Below are 18,994 nucleotides of genomic sequence, written 5' to 3' on the forward strand. Positions count from 1 at the left end.
TGATTTCAGAGAGGAAGGGAGAGGGAGAGAGAGATAGAAACATCAATGATGAGAGGGAACCATTGACCGGCTGCCTCCCGCATGCCCTCCACTGGGCATGGAGCCCACAACCCGGGCATGTGCCTCTGACTGGAATGGAACCCGGGACCCCTGAGTCCTCAGGCCGACGCTCTATCCACTGAGCCAAACCGGCCAGGGCAGAAGCATGTTTTAATTTACGTTATATTTGGAACTGGTGACACAGCCATTGAAATCCTCCCACTCCCTGCCTCCCAGCTGCCCCGCTCCTCCCCCTGGAGGGTGCCAGTGGGGTAGTTTCTGGTGGGCCCTTCCAGAAACAATCTGTATTGCAACTGACAGTGCAGTGTAGGAAGAACATGAACTCTGCAGCCAGACTGCTGTGAGGCCTTGGGCAAGAGATTAACCTCTCTGAGCCTCAGTGTCCGCATCAGAGAGGTTGAGTCCCTTGCCCAGGGGCACACACCTGGCTGCCAGACCCCTGGGCTCAGTAGTAATTAGCACTTCAAGGCCCACCGTGTGCCAAGCACTGTGCTCAGCTCCTTAGGAAGGTGTTCACTCCTCAGCACCCCTTTGGGGGGAGACATTAAGGCATGAAGAGTTGGGTAATTTACCAGGCAGCCTGAGTTTGGAACCCAGCCTTTCAGTAACAGCCTCCTTCCTCATTATGGGAAATCTATAAAACAGGGGGGAAAGTGTGCCCTCCCCCCAATCAGCTCCCAAGCTGTCCAGAGATGCCCCTTCGGTGATTTTCTTCTTGTAGTAACCTCCTGCCCCTTCTCCTCCCCCCTCAGCTCCCTAGGGTACATCCCCCTAATGAGGGTGGTGCAGTCAGTGCGACACACGACACGGAAATCCAGCAGCACGCTGCACGAGGGCTGGGTGGTTCATTACAGCAACAAGGACACGCTGGTGAGTGGGCGGGGCGGGGCCAAGAGGGCGGAGCCAGAGCTGGAGGCGGGGCCGGGAGGGGTCGGGTGAGAGGTGGGGCAGGGGCGGGGCATGAGTCAGGGGCGTGGCTAAGGCGGGCTCGGGGGCGGGGATAGTCTTGGGGGCGGGGTTTGGCTGGTGGAAGGTAGGAACCCTAGCCACACCCTCACCTCTCAAACCCCTCTCCCTACAGAGGAAGCGGCACTATTGGCGCCTGGACAGCAAGTGCATCACACTCTTCCAGAACAACACGACCAACAGATACTACAAGGTGGGCCAGAATTCGGAGATTATGTCCCTACAAGAAGCAAGGCGCTTCGGGCCGGGCATGTGCTAAGCTCCCCGTAATTATGAACTTGTTATCCTTATTACATTATATTTAATTTATTGAATTATTTATATTCATCACCACAGGCCCTGTCAACTTCCTTCTCGATCTCCTGTCTCATTCCATTTCTCTCCCATCCACTCTTTTTAAAATTTATTTGTTATTTTTTTATTGATTGATTTGAGAGAGAGAGAGAAACATCAGTTTGTTGTTCAGTTACTTATGCATTCATTGGATGCTTCTTGTATGTGCCTTGACTAGGGGTCAAACGAATGGGGACGATGCTCTAACCAACTGAGCTACCCAGCCAGGGCTCTCCCTCCACGCTTTTTTTTTTTTTTTTTTTTTAATCCTTACCTGAGGATATTTTTCCATTGATTTTTATTTGTATTTATATATTAATTTTAAAAATATTTTTATTGATTTCAGAGAGGAAGGGAAAGGGAGAGAGAGAGAGACAGAAACACCAATGATGGGAGAGAATCATTGATTGGCTGCCTCCTGCACACCCCACACAGGGATCGAGCCCGCAACCCAGCATGTGCCCTGACTGGGAATTGAACCATGACCTCCTGGTTCATAGGGTGATGCTCAACCACTGAGCCCTGCCAGCTGGGCTCCACTGATTTTTAGAGAGAGGAGAAAAGAGGAAGGGAGGGAGGAGGGGAGAGAGAGAGAAAAACATCAATGTGAGAGAGACACATTAATTAGTTGCCTCCCAACCCAGGCTGGGGATTGAGCCTGCAACCAAGGCACATGCCCTTAACTGGGAATCGGATCCATGACCCTTTAGTCTGCAGGCTAACGCTCTAACCACTGAGCAGCAGGCTAGGGCTCCCATCCACTCCTGACACACAGCCAGAGAGGTAGCTCTAAACCCTTCCATGGCTCCCAGGGCCCTGGAGACAGAGCCTGGGCTCCTCCCTGTGGCCCATGAGGCCATGTGTGGCCTGGCCTTAACTCATTTCCTTCATTTATTCATCAAATACGGCATCCCTACTGTGTGCCAGGCACCATCCATGAGATGGGGATATGGCCTTCCCCACCTCAGGCCTTTGCACGTGCTGTGTCCACCGGTCCTCTAGCAGCCGGCCTCTTCTCTCCTTTCTGGTCTCTGCTTCGGTGTAAGTCCCACCCGGCACCTGTCCTGACCGCTCCATGGCAACCAGCTCACCGCTGACCCTGGACTCTGTGTGCACGGTGAGCGGGGAGCTCCAGGGTCTGCCAGGTGAGCTCACCCGTGCCGGCTCTGTGTCCTCCCAGGAAATCCCGCTGTCGGAGATCCTCACCGTGGAGCCCGCCCAGAACTTCAGCCTCGTGCCACCAGGCACCAACCCACACTGCTTCGAGATCGTCACTGCCAATGCCACCTACTTCGTGGGCGAGACGCCGGGTGGAGCCCCAGGCGGGCCCAGTGGACAGGGGGCCGAGGCCGCCCGGGGCTGGGAAACGGCCATCCGCCAGGCCCTGATGCCTGTCATCCTCCAGGATGCGCCCAGCGCCCCAGGCCACGTGCCCCACAGTAAGCCCCCTGTCCGAGAGGACGGGTCGGGGAGGGCTGGCGTGGGGTCCGGGCGAGGGAAGAGCCAGGGGAAGGCAGGGAGTGGCACAGGATACATGTGGCTTCTGGACTCAGAGGCCTGGGCCCAAACCTTCACGAAGGCCTGCACTTGGTGGGTGGCTTCGGGCGTGTCACTTTCTCTTTCTGAGTTTTGTCGGGTGGTGACAACTTCTCCGAATTGTGAGTTTAGACTTTTTTATTTAAAATATGTTTTTAATGGTTTTGAGAGAGAGAGGAAGGGAGACAGAGATAGAAACATCAAGGATGAGAGAGAACCATCAATTGGCTGCCTTCTGCACACCCCCCACTGGGGATCGAGCCCGCAACCTGGGCATGCGCCCCTGACTGGAATCGAACCCAGGACCTCCTTTTTCCCGGGTCGACACTCAACCACTGAGCCACACCAGCTGGGCGAGTTTAGACTTTTTAATTCATACATTTACTGAATGCCCCCTCTGCCTGCCTCTGCTGGATAGTGTTGGGGACACAGCTGTGACCAGGCCAGCCCAGCCCCTGCCCTCACGGGGGAGATGGAGCTGCCTGTAGGTGTGATGCCTCATAGTGAGCAGCAGGGCTGGGATATGGGAACCAGAGGGCTGCAGAGGGCCAGACTGAGTATCCAGAAGGGCTTCCTGGAGGAGGCAACATCTGGGCTGAGACCTGGAAGCTGAGGAGGGGCGAGATAGGGGAAAGCAAATGGGAAATGATGCCGGGCAGAGGCGAAGGATGATCAGAGAGTGCCAGGTGGCCAGCCTTCAGAGCTTATAATCCATTGTGGGTGGCAGACATTAATCAGATCATCTGGTGCAATGACAGCTGAGACACAGAACACGCGCTAGAGTCATCGGCCCCAGTAGTGAGCCTGAGACTGAAAGATGAGGAGGATTTTAAAAAATGTTTTTAGCCCTGGCTGGTTTGGCTCAGTGGATAGAGCGTTGGCCTGCAGACTGAAGGGTCCCGGGTTCGATTCTGATCAAGGGCACATGCTCGGGTTGCGGGCTCAACCCCCAGTAGGGGGCATGCAGGAGGCAGCCAATCAATGATTCTGATCATTGATGTTTCTATCTCTCCCTCTCCTTCTCCCTCTCTGAAATCAATAAAAGAATTAAAAAATACATAGTTCTCTCTGTCTTTCCCTCTCTCTTCCACTCTCTCTAAAAATCAATGGAAAATATCCTTGGGTGAGGATTAAAAACGTTTTTATTGATTTTACAGGGAATGGAAGGGAGAAGGAGAGGGAGAGAGAGAGAAACATCAATTGATTGCCTCCCGTATGCACCTTGATCAGGGATCGAACCCGTATGTGCCCTGACTGATAATTGACCTTTCGGTGCATGGACGATGCTCAACCCACTGAGCCACACCGGCCAGGGCAGGAAGAGGGTTTTTAAATTAAGTCCATAACAAGGGAAAGGGGGCATTCCTGGCAGAGGGAACAGCACGTGCGAAGGCCTGGAGACAGGACAGAACGTGCTATATCTGAGGCTCAGCAAGGAGACCAGTGTGGTGGGGACACACAGCAGCATAGTAGGGCTTCAAGTCAAAGAGGTAGATGAGGGACCAGACCCTGCCTGAAAGGCCATGAAAGGTGCCTGGGCTTCTCCTGCGGGTACTGGGGAGCCAGGGCAGGTCCCAGCAGGGGATGGACAGGGTCAGGTGTGTGCTTCGGCAAGATCCCTCCGGCTTCCCTGTGGAGGGTGGATAGGAGAGGGCAGGGCTGGGGCAGGGAGGTGAGGGGAGAGACATTGAAATGGCAGAAGGACCAGGACTTTGGAAATGTCTGGTCTCGTTGGGCGTGTCACTTGTGGGCAGGGGGGCAAGTTCAGGGGAAGATGCTGGAGTCCGTTTGGACTTTCCCCCGGAGCCTCAGTTTCCTCCTCTATAAAATGGGACCGGCAGGCCTTGCGTGGCGCTGAGATCACAGGGCGAAATGCTCAGCGAAATCATTCATGACATCACTTCTCCCTCCAGCCCTCAGCACATGGCACTCACCCGGCCCTCTGGCCCTGGGAGGCAGGTCCTCATCTTATACCCATTCTCCAGATGAGGAGACTGAGGCTCGCATTGGACAAGTCAGTAGCCTGACGTTGCGCCTTGGACGCCTGGATTCGGACCTGGGTGGTCTGGCTCCAGGGGCTGCCTTTGGAGTTATGGAAGAATGGAATCCTGAGCCCGGGGTCCCCTCACCTCCGCCTCTCCCCTCCTCTCTCCCCCCAGGACAAGCTTCTCTGAGCATCTCCGTGTCCAACAGTCAGATCCAAGAGAATGTGGTGAGACCCCTGCCCACACCCCCGGACCCCAAGGATGTCTTCCCTGTCGCATACTCCCCCCTTCTCCCACCCTCCCCGATCTCCTCGAGCCCCATCTCCATTTGCAGCCCTGACCCCCCTGTCCCGCCCTGCAGGACATCGCCACTGTCTACCAGATCTTCCCGGACGAGGTACTGGGCTCGGGGCAATTCGGAGTGGTCTATGGCGGTAAGGACACTTCCGTGCTTCCCCAGAGGGTCCTGGGGGTTTCTGGGCTCCAGACCGTCCCGTCCGATGGGCCCGTGTCACCTCCTGTTCTGGTTGATTAGGAAGCTAGATCCTGAGGACAGAGTCACGGGTCTCCTTTTCCACCGGGAAACGCCAGTGCGCTTTCTCCTGGTCTGAACGGGGAAGACAGTCCTGTGCTCTGACTGGCTGCAGAGCTAGAGCCTAGATTCTACCCGGCCCTGGCCGGTTTGGCTCAGTGCGTAGAGCGTCGGTCTGCGGACTGAAGGGTCCCAGGTTCGATTCCGGCCAAGAGCACATGCCTGGGTTGCGGGCTAGATCCCCAGTAAGGGGCGTGCAGGAGGCAGCTGATCAATGATTCTCTCTCATCATGGATGTTTCAATCTCTCTCTATCCCTCTCCCTTCCTCTCTAAAATCAATAAAAATATATTTTAAAAAAATAGATTCTACATTGATTGGCTGCCTTCTGCAACCCCTCTCCAGGGGTCAACCCTGCAAACCGGGCGTGTGCCTGGCCAGGAATCGATAGATTGGCAACCTCCTGTGCACAGGACTGCTCCTCGCAACCAACGGAGCCGCAGCCGCACGGGCCAGGGCTAGACCTAGATTCTGATTGGTTGTCAATCTAGTTTCCCATGTAATAGAGTCCCCTCCTTAGAAACCTGTCATTACCTTCCTTCATTCCACGTTCATTCCCAAGGGCCCCCCCGCCCCTTACACCTCCCCTAGGGGTCCCTCAGAGCCACCTCCATGGCCTTCCATCCCCTCCGCCGAGTGCTGGGTGTGTCTCTGTGGGTGGGGCGGGGCCCCTCCTGCCAGGACTGCAAGGTCCTGCTCCCCTCATCCTCCACCTCCCTCCCTCCATGCCCAGGAAAGCACCGGAAGACCGGCCGGGACGTGGCGGTCAAGGTCATCGACAAGCTGCGCTTCCCCACCAAGCAGGAGAGCCAGCTCCGGAACGAAGTGGCCATTCTGCAGGTGACCGCCGGGGCCTGGGGTCCAGCGCTTCCCCCCCCAGGAAGGTGCTTCCTCCTCACTTCCTCCTTCCAGGGGCCAACCGGCCGGTCGGGGGGTAGTCAGGGAAGGCTTCCTGGAGGAGGGCATATGCGTGTTGAGACTGAGGGGTGGACCAGGTGTTCTGAGCAGAGGCCCAGCCTGTGCACAGGTCTGGAGGCGAGAGGCAGCGTGACATCTTCCAGGCACGTGAAGGTGTCTGGGGTTATTAGGTGGCTCATGGGGTGGGCGGTGAGGCAGGGAGGCAGCTGGGTCACATACTGTGGGCTTCTCCTAACGCGGCGGTTCTCAACCTGTGGGTCGCGACCCCTTTGGCGGTCAAACGGCCCTTTCACAGGGGTCGCCTAAGACCATCCTGCATATCAGATATTTACATGACGATTCATAACAGTAGCAGCATTACAGTTGGGAAGTAGCAATGAAAATAATTTTATGGTTGGGTCACAACATGAGGAACTGTATTTAAAGGGCCAGAAGGTTGAGAACCACTGACCTAAGGGGACTGGGAGCCATGGAAGCATCTCCAGCAAGTCAGGGGCAGAGGCAGGGTGGGCGGAAAGGGGCGGGACTAGAGCCCAAGGAGGAGGCTGGGTGGGGACCTGGGTGGGGGAGATGGGCTCAGGCCAGGCCAGAGCTGGGGGAAGAGGGAGGAGGCACAGATTTAAAAGACAGATATACAGAGATTCTTCCCATTTCTCCACACTCCGCCTGCCTCCCTCCCACCACCCCGGCCTTCACCAGAATTGTGTGATGTAAAGTGCGATCCTTCCGGACACCTGGGGGTGCAGACGGGCCGTTCAGACTGGGCCCCTGGGAAGCCCCTCCCCTCCCCCAGCGACACCCCCAGGGGACGAGCTGCTGTTCAGGCACATCCTTCCTCTTGTTTGTCATCCCTCTGCTCCCGTAACTTGTCCTCTGGGGTCCCAGTTCAGGGGTGACCTGGGCCCTGACCCCCCACGCCCTCCCTCCCACTCCAGAGTCTGCGGCACCCGGGGATCGTGAACCTGGAGTGCATGTTCGAGACGCCCGAGAAGGTGTTCGTGGTGATGGAGAAGCTGCATGGGGACATGCTGGAGATGATCCTCTCCAGCGAGAAGGGCCGGCTGCCCGAGCGCCTCACCAAGTTCCTCATCACCCAGGTGCGCCCACCCTGCCCCTGCCACCTCCCTGCGTGGCTCCCACCCGCCCTGGGGCAGCCGTCCCCTGGGAGAGGCCCCCTGTGCCCAGAAGGTCGGGCAGACACCGGGCGGGAGTCACAATAGTGGATAATAGAAAACTATAACAGACTAATCATAACAACGGGAAAAATAGCGGAAATAATAATCTATAATAATAAAAGTATAATATGCAAATTGACCAAACAACTGAACGACAGAACGACCGTCCGGATGACCTTCCGGACAACCACGCTATGACATGCACTGGCACCAGGCCAGCCAAGGCGGGTGCGATTGGCCAGGGGGGCCCTGCCATCGCCCCAGAGAGGGAGGCCCAGGCCATCCTCTGTGTGGCAGTCGATCATGGAGGCCTGGTCCAGGGGACTTACCTGAGGGATCCCGAATTGCGAGAGGGGAGAGGGCACAGGCCGGGCTAAGGCGCACTGGACCTCTAGCTGTAAAGTAACAGAGTAAACATAGCACAGACCATAGAGCAAGCATAGAAACATAATAGGAAATAAGGAGAAAATAGTAGTCATCGTAAGAGTTGTTACCACAGTCATGCCCCCCATAGCGACGTGTCCGTCATCAGTGGACCACATACACGACCGGGGTCCCATGAGATGGCAATGGGGCTGAAAGGGTCCTACTGCGAGTGACATAATGTCGTAGCGCCATGCAGTACCTCGTGTGTGGGCAGGGCTGGTCGTATGAAGGCACAGCACCTGCAGTCATGTATACCGCATAAGGCGATATTGTTACTGGTTTATGTGCTTACTATGCTACACTTTTTATCATTATTTTAGAGTGCACTTTTTCCTCTTTCTACTTATAAAAAAAGTGTGCTGTGAAACAGTCCGCCGTGTTACCCAGGCAACAGCCTCATACATCTCATGTTTACCACGTCTTTTCAGCACATCGTTTTGTTTGTTTGTTTTAATATATTTTATTGATTTTTTACAGAGAGGAAGGGAGAGGGATAGAGAGTTAGAAACATCAGTGAGAGAGAAACAGCGATCAGCTGCCTCCTGCACACTCCCTACTGGGGATGCGCCCGCAACCCAGGTACATGCCCTTGACTGGAATCGAACCTAGGACCCTTCAGTCCACAGGCCGACGCTCTATCCCAGTGATGGCGAACCTTTTGAGCTGGCGTGTCAGCATTTTGAAAAACCCTAACTTAACTCTGGTGCCGTGTCACATATAGAAAATTTTTTCATATTTGCAACCATAGTAAAACAAAGACTTATATTTTTGACTAGGGGCCCGGTGCACGAAATTCGTGCACTGGGTGTGTGTGTGTGGGGGAGTGTCCCTCAGCCCAGCCTGCCCCCTCTCACATACTGGGAGCCCTCAGGCGTTGACCCCCATCACCCTCCAATCGCAGGATCGGCCCCTTGCCCAGGCCTGACGCCTCTGGCCTAGGCGTCCGGCCCGGGCAGCGGGGACCTGCAGTGGCAGCGGGGGGGGGGGGGGGGGGGGTGCTGCGATCGGCAGGCCCCGCCCCTGCCCCTGCAGGATGCCTCTGGCTGAGGCGTCTGGCCCGGGCAGCGGGGACCTGCAGCTGCAGCGGCCCAGGCAAGGGACCCCTAGCTCCTGGGACTGCCAGCTTCGACCGTGCCCAGCTCCCATAGCTGGCTCCACCCCTACTTCCTGCTATCACTGGCCAGGGCGGCAAAGGCGCCTGATTCTCCGATCATGGCTGGGGGGCAGGGCCGCCTTTGCCCTGCCCCCCAGCTCTTAGCTCCCCCCTGGGTTTCCCGTCACTGTCAGTGGCAGGGGGCTTCTTCCTGCTTTCCTTTTCGCCTCCCTGCATTGTGCCTACATATGCAAATTAACCACCATCTTGTTGGCAGTTAACTGCCAATCTTAGTTGGCAGTTAATTTGCATATAGCCCTGATTAGCCAATGAAAAGGGTAGCTCGTACGCCAATTACCATTTTTCTCTTTTATTAGTGTTGATATTTATTTTATATATTTAAATGCCATTTAACAAAGAAAAATCAACCAAAAAAATGAGTTCATAGGCTCGCCATCACTGCTATCCACTGAGCCAAACCAGCCAGGGCCATGTCGCTTGTTTTTACTTTCCCACGATTACAAGCAGTATTCTGTGAACATCCATCTACAAACAGTACCGGTTTCTGGCGGGAGAATTTCGGTAGAACACGCTCAAATAGTAGACTTCTGAGTCCGGGGGAACGCGCCTTACACTTCCTTCAACGTGCTGTCCTGTCATCCTCTAAAATCCCTTTCCGTCTTTGCTGTGGCCAGCAGAGCTTGTGGGTGTCTAGTTCCTCACTCCTTCCTAACCACCAGTCTGATGGGTGGGGAAATAGTACTTCATGTGGCTCCATTTCAGAGTTTAAAAACCATGAGTGAGCTTGACCATATTTTCATGTTTACTGACAACCTGGGTATGTGCCCTGACCAGGAATTGTACCTTTTTTTTCAATTGGATTATTCTTTTTTTTTTATTAAATATATTTTATTGATTTTTTACAGAGAGGAAGGGAGAGAGATAGATAATTAGAAACATCGATGAGAGAGAAACATCGATCAGCTGCCTCCTGCACATCTCCTACTGGGGATGTGCCCGCAACCCAGGTACATGCCCTTGACCGGAATCGAACCCGGGACCCTTCGGTCCGCAGGCCGACGCTCTATCCACTGAGCCAAACCAGTTTCAGCATCAATTGGATGATTCTTATTGAATTGTAAACACTCTTTGTATATGAGGGACTTTGGATCCTTGTCATGGTGCTCGATTCTTTTATCCCAGATTTCTTTTCCCCGGCCTTTCATTCATGGCTTTTATGTGCCATAGAGAGTGTAACTTGTATGATGTTAAATGTTGCCTTCCGTGGCTTCTGCATTTCACAGCCTTCCGAGAAAGGCCTTCCCATCTGGCTGGTTGCTCACCCGATTCTGGGACATGCTCTCTGTGGGCTGCAAAGTCCCCGTGCTCTGCTTCTTCACCCAGGCCCAGCCACCTCGCTCTCCCAAGCTGTGTGCCTGTGTCAGGTCGGCCTGCAGGTGGGGACAGAACCCACTGGGGCCGGCTCATCGGACTTCGGGCCGCGAGGGGGCCCTGCTGCCTCCTGCGGCCCAGGCAGTCTCTCTTCCTGGTCATCCATCTCTTCTCCTTTTGTCTGCGCTCTTTCTCTCTCTCTCTGCAGATTTCTGTTTTTCTGCTTCTTGCCTGCCCCACCCCAAGTCCTGGGTTCCGCCCTTCACTTGTTTAGGCCTCACAACCGCCCTTCGAGGTAGGTATTACTAGAACCCGCCTTACAGGTGAGGAAACAGGTGGAGGGGGGTTCCCGGGACTTGCCCACGGTCACACGGCCAGGTACCAGTCCGGGGAGATTGGACCCGGGATCTCTCTACCTTCCGACCTGCCCTCCTGCCTCCTCACATTTAATAGGGCAGGGGAAATCACCAAACAGGGTTGCACAAGTGCATGCTGGGACCGCAGTCTCCCTGTCTGTAGCATGAGGAGGCTGGACCCCAGCAGTGGCTTTCAAATAGCTTTTCTGTCCTCAAAAGTCATCCAGCGGGAACAAATATTTACATTCTGAGACAGAAATTACAACTCCATGCGTGCATCTCTCTACTTCCTGTGTGTGGTGTTTGTTTCACAGACTCGAGGGAAACCGTGGTTCCTATTGACAAATGCTTACAAATGGTATCAGGGTTGTTTTTTTGTGTTTTTTTTTTAAGCAGCTCACTTTGCCACATAGAATGCTCTTTTTTTAAAATTATTTTTTAATCATTTCCTAAGGATATGTCTTTATTTATTTACTTATTTAATTGAGAGAGAGAGAGAGAAAGAGGAAGGGGGAGGGAGAGAGAGAAAAAAAGAAGAAAAAAGCCATGGATATGAGAGAGAAACCGATTGGTGGCCTCCTGTGCATGTCCTGACCGGGAATCAAACCCAAACCTGGGCATGTGCCCTGCCCAGGAATTGAACCATGACCTCCTGGCTCATAGGGTGCTACTGAACCACTGAGCCACGCCGCCCTGGCCAGAATACTCTGCAGTTAACAGATAACGGGAGGAGAGGCTTTATCTGAAACACAGAAATATGTTCGCCCACAGGCCATCCCACAAATAATTACCGAGAACAACAACAATAGTGATAGCTGCCATGTAATAGTAATAGCTTGCTCCGTGCCGGACACTGTCCTAAGCACTGTATACGCATCTACTTGTTTAAGCCTCACAGCAACCCACGGGGACGGTACTGTCATCACTCCCATTTTCCAGATGGGAAAACTGAGACCCACAGAGGTAAAGTGATTTGCTCAAGGTCACAAGCTACTAAGAATAGAGCCCGGTTTTCCGCCGGGGCAGACTGGCTCTGGCATACCCCCCGCCCCTTAAGAGTCGTACGTTTGGTGTATAACGCATGTCGCATGGGTATTGTTTGTATTCGTTTCATACTGGATGGAAAAGAGCTGCTTTAACTGAGTCACACAATAGTCCCCCCTGGAAAGCCACTGCTGGGTTAGTAGCTCCTTTTTAGCGAGAGCTCGCCACGTGCCGGAGGCTCCCGGGATCTTCCCAGAACCACCGCCCAGCTCAGCCTTTCTAGAGCCACGCGTTCAACTCCTATCTCAGGCGTACATGGTCCTGGGCTCTGAGATTTTCCTTGGGTGTTCCCATGCCCCCGTTGGCCCCAGCGGGCATCCTTAGGGGCGCAGAGAAGGGCATGGATGGGGTTTGGAGGGCGGCTGCGGAAGGCAGCTTCGGGAGCAGGCACCCGTCCTCCTGTCTGACCGGCCCTCTCTCCTCAGATCCTGGTGGCTTTGAGACACCTGCACTTCAAGAACATTGTCCACTGTGACTTGAAACCAGAAAACGTGTTGCTGGCATCCGCCGACCCATTTCCCCAGGTCAGTGACGTCCCCTGAATTTGGAAGGCCAGCCCACGCTGGTGGCAGGTGGGGATGTCTTGTATTCATCGAGGTAACCATGGCTAAAATGGAGGCTTGTTTCTCACTCAAGTCGGGTCCGGCATAAGCATTCTGGGGCTGAGAAAGTAAGTCCCGTGGCGCTGGGGGCCACGGCGTGGCTGTCTGGTTGTTCTGCCCTCTCTGTGGCATTGCCTGGTCTTCGGGGTCTGTAATGATTGCACACTATGTGAGAAGCTAATAGGGAGCGGAGGAGGACAGACACAGGGTAGAGGAAATGGACACACCCCTTTCCTTCTCTAAGGTGATACCCTGAAATTGCATATATCGCTTCTCCTCACCTCCCATTGGCCAGGACTTGATCACATGATCCTGGCTGGATGCAAGGGAGGCTGGGAAATATAGTCTATTCTGTGTAACCATGTGGGATTTTTTTCAGTTGTGGATATTTTTGATTCCAGAGTGGAAGGGCGAGGGAGAGAGAAGTAGAAACATCAATGATGAGAGAGAATCATTGATCGGCTGCCTCCTGCACGCCCCACACTGGGGATCGAGCCCGCCACCTGGGCATGTGCCCTGACCAGAATCGAACCTGGGACCCTTCAGTCCGCAGGCCAACGCTCTATCCACCAAGCCAAACCAGCTAGGACGGGGTTATTTTTTTTTTAATTGGTTTCCAAATATTTGCGCGCGCGCTCTCTCTCTCTCTCTCTCTCTGTTAATTCTCAGCTGAGGATATGTTTTTTATTGATTCTAGAAAGACAGGAAGGGAGAGGGAGAGAGAAACATCAATGTGAGAGAGAAACATTGATCAGTTGCCTCATGCACATGCCCAACCAGGGATGGAACCCCCTACCTGGGTATATGCCCTGACTGGGAACTGAACCCATGACCCTTCAGTGCACAGAGGATACTCTAACCATGGAGCAACACCAGCCAGGGCTATTTTCTCTTAAAAATTTTTTTCTTTATTGAGGTATCATTGACATACATTATGTTAGTTTCAGGTGTATAACATAATGACTCAATATTTTTACATATTGTGAAATGTTCACCACAGTCTAGTTAACATCAGTCACCGTACAAAGTTTTAGAATTTTTTTTCTTGTGACGGGACTGTGTAAGATTTATTCTTCTTAGCAACTTTAAATACGCAATAACATTATTAACCACTGTCACCATGCTGTACATTACATCCCTGGGACTTATTTATCTTATTCCTGGGAGCTTATACCTTTTGACTCTCTTCACTAAGGTTTTTACTATTAAGAGGAGAAGCAGAGAACAAATATTGGGGGGTGATGGTCATTTCTTCTGTGAGTCTGTTAAGAAAACAGTTTTTACGACCCTCCCACTGACTAGGTGATGAGAACTCCCCTAGGGGCAGAGCCAGACTCTGCAGGGGTGACGATTGTAACAGCTACGATATTGAGAACCTATTACGTTTAAGGCCTTTAGTTGTCCTTTCTCATTTAGCCCTTCCACATCCATGTGCAGCTTTTGCTTTATTATCTATATTTTACAATTATTTAGGTAATTTCATTTCAAAAGCTAAAGGTTCGACCGGCGGATGTGGCTCAGTGGTTGAGCGTCAACCTATGAACCAGGAGGTCACAGTTTGACTCCCGGTCAGGGCACATGCCTGGGGTTGCGGGCTCAATCCCAATAGAGGGCGATAATTCTCTCTCATCATTGATGTCTCTCTCCCTCTCCCTTCCGCTCTCTAAAATCAATAAAACAACAAGCATAACTTGAGAAGCAGAGGTTCCGTCTAGTCAACTAAAACTTATCGTGTGCCTGCTGTGGGCCAGGTTCCACGTTGGGACGTTAGGGTCTTTGGTAAACAAAGATGTTGGGGTCCAGCCCCAGCAGGTCGAGGGCACATGCCCCGGTTGTGGGCTCCATCCCCAGTGGGGGGCGTGCAGGAGGCAGCCGATCCATGATTCTCTCTCATCATTGATGTTTCTATCTCTCTCTCCCTCTCCCTTCCTCTCTGAAAACAATAAAAATATATTCCAAAAAAAAAAAAAAAAATACTCAACCGCTGAGCCACACCGGCCGGGCACTGTTGCTGTCTGGATACTGCGGTCGGTAGCGAACCTGCCCAGTCCCACTGAACCCCGGGCAAGCTGGAGAGGAAGCTGCAAGTAACAGCCCAGTTCAGATAACGTGCCAACACAAACCGGCTGCGGGCAGCCAGGTCCCTCTGCGGGAGCGCACTGCCCTCTCAGTCCCCGAAGCCGCCTCTCGGGTGGGGACCCTGAGCACCCCCATCGTGCAAACAGAGAACGGGCACGTGGAGGTTCGCCAGGCCTGTCCCCCGTGACAGGCAGTGGCAGGGAGCGCTGACAGCTCGCACTCCGAGCCGGGCGTCTCTGGTCCCGTGAGCTTCAGATGGATTAACTCGGGGAACCCTCATGGCAGCCGGTGAGGTCGGCGCTGGTAGCGCCTCCTCCTCAGACAGATGAGGAAACTGAGGCACAGAGAGCGGAGGTCACTTGGCTAGAACAGAGCGGAGGAGCCTGCATTCACACTAGTATTCGCCAGTCCCCGGGATACCGCGATGGGGGTCCCTGGGTGGGGCGCAGCCTCAACCCCCTTCCGCCCCGGCAGGTGAAGCTGTGCGACTTCGGCTTCGCGCGCATCATCGGCGAGAAGTCCTTCCGGCGCTCGGTGGTGGGCACGCCCGCCTACCTGGCGCCCGAGGTGCTGCTCAACCAGGGCTACAACCGCTCGCTGGACATGTGGTCCGTGGGCGTGATCATGTACGTCAGCCTCAGCGGGACGTTCCCCTTCAACGAGGACGAGGACATCAACGACCAGATCCAGAACGCGGCCTTCATGTACCCGGCGTGTCCCTGGAGCCACATCTCCGCGGGAGGTGTGTGGAGGCCGGCGAGGGGCGGCCCTCGGAGGGCTGGGCGGGGCGAGTGGGCGGGGCCACGAGGGGCGGGCTCTGAAACAGCCCGGAGCCCTGGGGGTGGAGCCAGCCATGGGGTGGAGCCTGGCCAGGGGGCGGAGCTTAGTCGTGGGGTGGGGCCTGGCCATGGGGTGGAACTTAGCCATAGGGTAGGGCCATGGGGTGGGGCTGTGGGGGTGGAGCCTAACCATGGGGTGGGGCCATGGGGGTGGGACCTGGTCATGGGGTGGGGCTCGGGGGTGGGGCCTGGCCATGGGGTGGAGCTTAGCCATAGGGTAGGGCCATGGGGTGGGGCCTGGCCATGGGGATGGAGTCAGGGGGTGGAGCCATGGGGTAGGATATTTAAACTGTAAGGCGCCCAGGACCTAGTACTTTGGGGCAGGGACTCAGGCCCCAGACTCAGGCCTAGACTAGGTTATGTGGGTTGGAAACAGTGCCAGAAGCGCTCAGACAGACCCTTGGTGCCTTGGGGGCTAAGCTAGGCATGGCCAGTCTGGGACCAGACCAAGAGGGACTGGACCTGAGGAAGCCAAAGGGCTGGGGTGCCAGGAGAAGAGGCAGATCCTCCCGGGTGTTAGCTAGGGCCTGTAGTCTTTGGGGTTATGACCCTGAAAAGGTTAGCCCTGCAAAAGGAGCGGGGGGTGGGGGGGGCGGGCAGGGGACAGGCTTGAGGAACAGGGCGTGGCTAATTTGCTGTGTGCTGGGGTGGACTAGGGATTGGGGGCTGGGGGCGGGCCCAGTGAGAGGGCGAGCTGGTTTAGGGGTGTGCCTAGAGGAGGGCTGGGCCATGGAGGGTCTCTGAAGCTGCCTGCGAAAGCACCACCAGCCTAGAGACCAGTCACACCTGGGACCTGGGAGCCGCGGGGTGGCCAGGAGAGGGGAGTCGACCAAGGCGGGCCTTAGATACTGCAGTAGGGGCTTTGGTGTGGCGGCCAGGTAGTGGCGCTGGGCCTTGTGACTTGGGCCAATGCCTTGGAGACTTGCCTGGGAAAGTTAAGTCCTGGTGCCCCCAACTTTGGGGCCGAGCCGGGTGTGGGGGTAGGGCAAGGGCAGGGCTAAGAGAAGAAGCCCTAAATAAGTTAGAACAAGGGCCAGGTCCTGTAGCCCGAGCTCAGGACAGAGGGAGTATAGGAGGAAGGTGAAGAAGACAATTATTTATTCTCAACGATTTGTTCAACAAGGACATGTTGAGTGCCTACTATGTGCCTGATTCGGACTGTCCTAAATTCTGGGAATACTGAGATGATTCCGAGAGAAAGGATCATGAGGAGAGAAGGTTGAGTGGTCTGTGAACAGTGGGCGGGGGGAGGGCCCTGGAGGGGTGTGACCTCATGGAGCAGGCAGAGAGGGGGTGACTGGAGGGTTACTCAGTGCAGCTGAGAAGAGTCGGCGGTGGGCCTGAGAGCGGTAAGCACTAAACGGTGAGAATGAGAACTCCTGGAGACCTGGAGTGATCCCAGAGGGCCTCAGAAGTCGCTCAGTAAGTCGTGTGCGTGAGTGAATTTGAATGGGCGGATGTGCGTGAGGGAGCCTGTGGTGTTGACCGGAGCGGAGGCCCCGTAGACAAGGCCTGCACTCAGAGAGGCTCACACACTGAGGCCTTTGTCCTTCAGGCTTCGGATCAAGGAGAGAGCCTCGGACAAGCGCTGGCTTGTCTCGAATGCCTGGTACTTGCGAACCCCCTTTTTCATCGAGAACAGGCCCTGGTCTCTGGGCTCCGCAGGAAACCAGTGACCATGACCATCTACTAACACTGTTTATTTTCATTTGCTGACTGTGGACGTGCAAGTGATCTTTGGATTTCCATTGACCAGGCTGATGTGAAGTTTCCATTTTATATAAATTAATTTTTACCTTATAAAGTGAAGTGATTTACAAAACTATCGATTTTTATTTAGGTTAAATACATGGTTCAAAACTTTTAAATACACAAAAGGGTCTGCAGTGAAAATTCTCTCTCCTTTGTCTGCCATTCTCCCCAAAGGCAGTGGCTATTGCAAGTCTCTTTTATAGTATATATGCAAATATGTGGACATATATTCTCTTGTTTCCCCTTTTACACAGATGGCAGCATATGTGTTGTTTTTCTTTTTAAAAAAATATATTTTATTGATTTTAGAGAGGGAAGGAGAGGGGGAGAGAGAAACAACAATGATGAGAGAGAATCATTGGTCACCTTCCTCCTGCACGCCCCCCACTGGGGATCGAGCCCACAACCCAGGCATGTGCCCTTGGCCGGAATCGAACCCGGGACCCCTCAGTCCACAGGCCGACGCTCTATACATTGAGCCAAACCAGCTAGGGCATTGTTTTTCTTTTTAAAAATATATGTTTTATTGATTTCAGAGAGGGAGAGAGAGAAACATTAATGATGAGAGAGAATCATTGATTGGCTGCCTCCTGCACGCCCCATGCTGGGGACCAAGCCCACAACTTGGGCATGTGCCCTGACTGGAATCAAACCCCAGACCCTTCAGTCCGCAGGCCGATGCTCTATCCACTGAGCCACGCCGGCCTGGCAATACGTGCTGTTTTTCAACTTGCTTTATCCACTGCACATTATATCTTGGACAAATGAATTGGCTTAAAGAAAAATATGAAGTGAAGAATAGTACAGAGGTACCTGTATCTGACTGTGAATGACAAAATTTATGAAGGTGACATAGGAGTGGGGAAACCGAGGTAGAGACTTGGAGTGTGTGTGCCACATGTGTATGGGGGAAACACATTTGTGATTTAATGAGGAAACGGGTGGGTGAGGGATTGGTGCAGGTGAGGCCCTGCGCCACCTGGGCCAGAGCCAAAGGAAGGTCTGGGTGGGCAGCAGGTGGGCCGGGGGCCTGTTGGCCCTCACCCCGCAGGGCTTGACTGTCTGTCTTCTCCCTCAGCCATAGACCTCATCAACAACCTGCTGCAGGTGAAGATGCGCAAGCGCTACAGTGTGGACAAGTCTCTCAGCCACCCCTGGTTACAGGTGATGCGGGGGGCGGGGCTGGAGCTAGATTTCTTATTGGCCGCGCCGGTAGTGAGGGGTGTGGCATATTACGGTGGGTAAGGAACGGGGCTGGGCCGCCCATTGGCTGGGCTGTGGGGTAGAGCTAGGTCTCTATTGGCTGCGCAGGCTGTGGGGGTGTGGCCTCACGCTCCTAGGTAACTGGCCCCGCGTCGCTAACCCCTGTGTTCCCGGGCCCAGGAGTACCAGACCTGGCTGGACCTCCGAGAGCTGGAGGGGAAGATGGGCGAGCGGTACATCACTCACGAGAGCGACGACGCGCGCTGGGAACAGTTCGTGGCGGAGCACCCGCTGCCTGGGCCGGGGCTGCCCGCCGACATGGAGCTCGGGGGAGCCCTGCCCCCTCAGGATCACGAGATGCAGGGGCTGGCCCAGCGCATCAGCGTCCTCTGAGGCCCCGCGCCCGCGCCCTGCTGCCTCCGGACGCTGACCTCCCGCCCTCCCCTCGGGAAGCGGCCCTCCTCACCTTCCCGGCGATGGACTGCTCTAGGGGAAGCGACTCCTGCCCCAGCTGGATGGGACACGCCCCGGGGAGGAGCCTGGCGGGGATGCGGGCGGGGGTGGGGGGTGGGGCGGGGGGAAGGGTTGTTTCCAAAGTTCATTCCCCAACAATTAAAACGGACTCATCTCTGGCCCCCTGGCCG

General features: G+C 54.7%; 1 protein-coding gene across 2 annotated transcripts in view; it reads left to right on the forward strand.

Moving 5' to 3' along the window:
* The window catches only part of PRKD2 (protein kinase D2), a 32,712-nt gene extending 13,718 nt beyond the window's left edge, over positions 1-18,994 (forward strand). For both annotated transcript variants that reach the window (XM_059666069.1, XM_059666068.1), the window contains exons 9-19: positions 813-930; positions 1,142-1,219; positions 2,540-2,798; positions 5,055-5,107; positions 5,242-5,314; positions 6,205-6,311; positions 7,325-7,486; positions 12,301-12,399; positions 15,031-15,298; positions 18,226-18,311; positions 18,531-18,994. In XM_059666069.1, the coding sequence (XP_059522052.1) occupies positions 813-930; positions 1,142-1,219; positions 2,540-2,798; positions 5,055-5,107; positions 5,242-5,314; positions 6,205-6,311; positions 7,325-7,486; positions 12,301-12,399; positions 15,031-15,298; positions 18,226-18,311; positions 18,531-18,743 (1,516 nt within the window). In that variant the 3' untranslated portion in view covers positions 18,744-18,994. The remainder of the gene's footprint in view (positions 1-812; positions 931-1,141; positions 1,220-2,539; positions 2,799-5,054; positions 5,108-5,241; positions 5,315-6,204; positions 6,312-7,324; positions 7,487-12,300; positions 12,400-15,030; positions 15,299-18,225; positions 18,312-18,530) is intronic.

Source organism: Myotis daubentonii, chromosome 15 (assembly GCF_963259705.1).
Source record: "Myotis daubentonii chromosome 15, mMyoDau2.1, whole genome shotgun sequence".
Lineage (NCBI taxonomy): Eukaryota > Metazoa > Chordata > Mammalia > Chiroptera > Vespertilionidae > Myotis > Myotis daubentonii.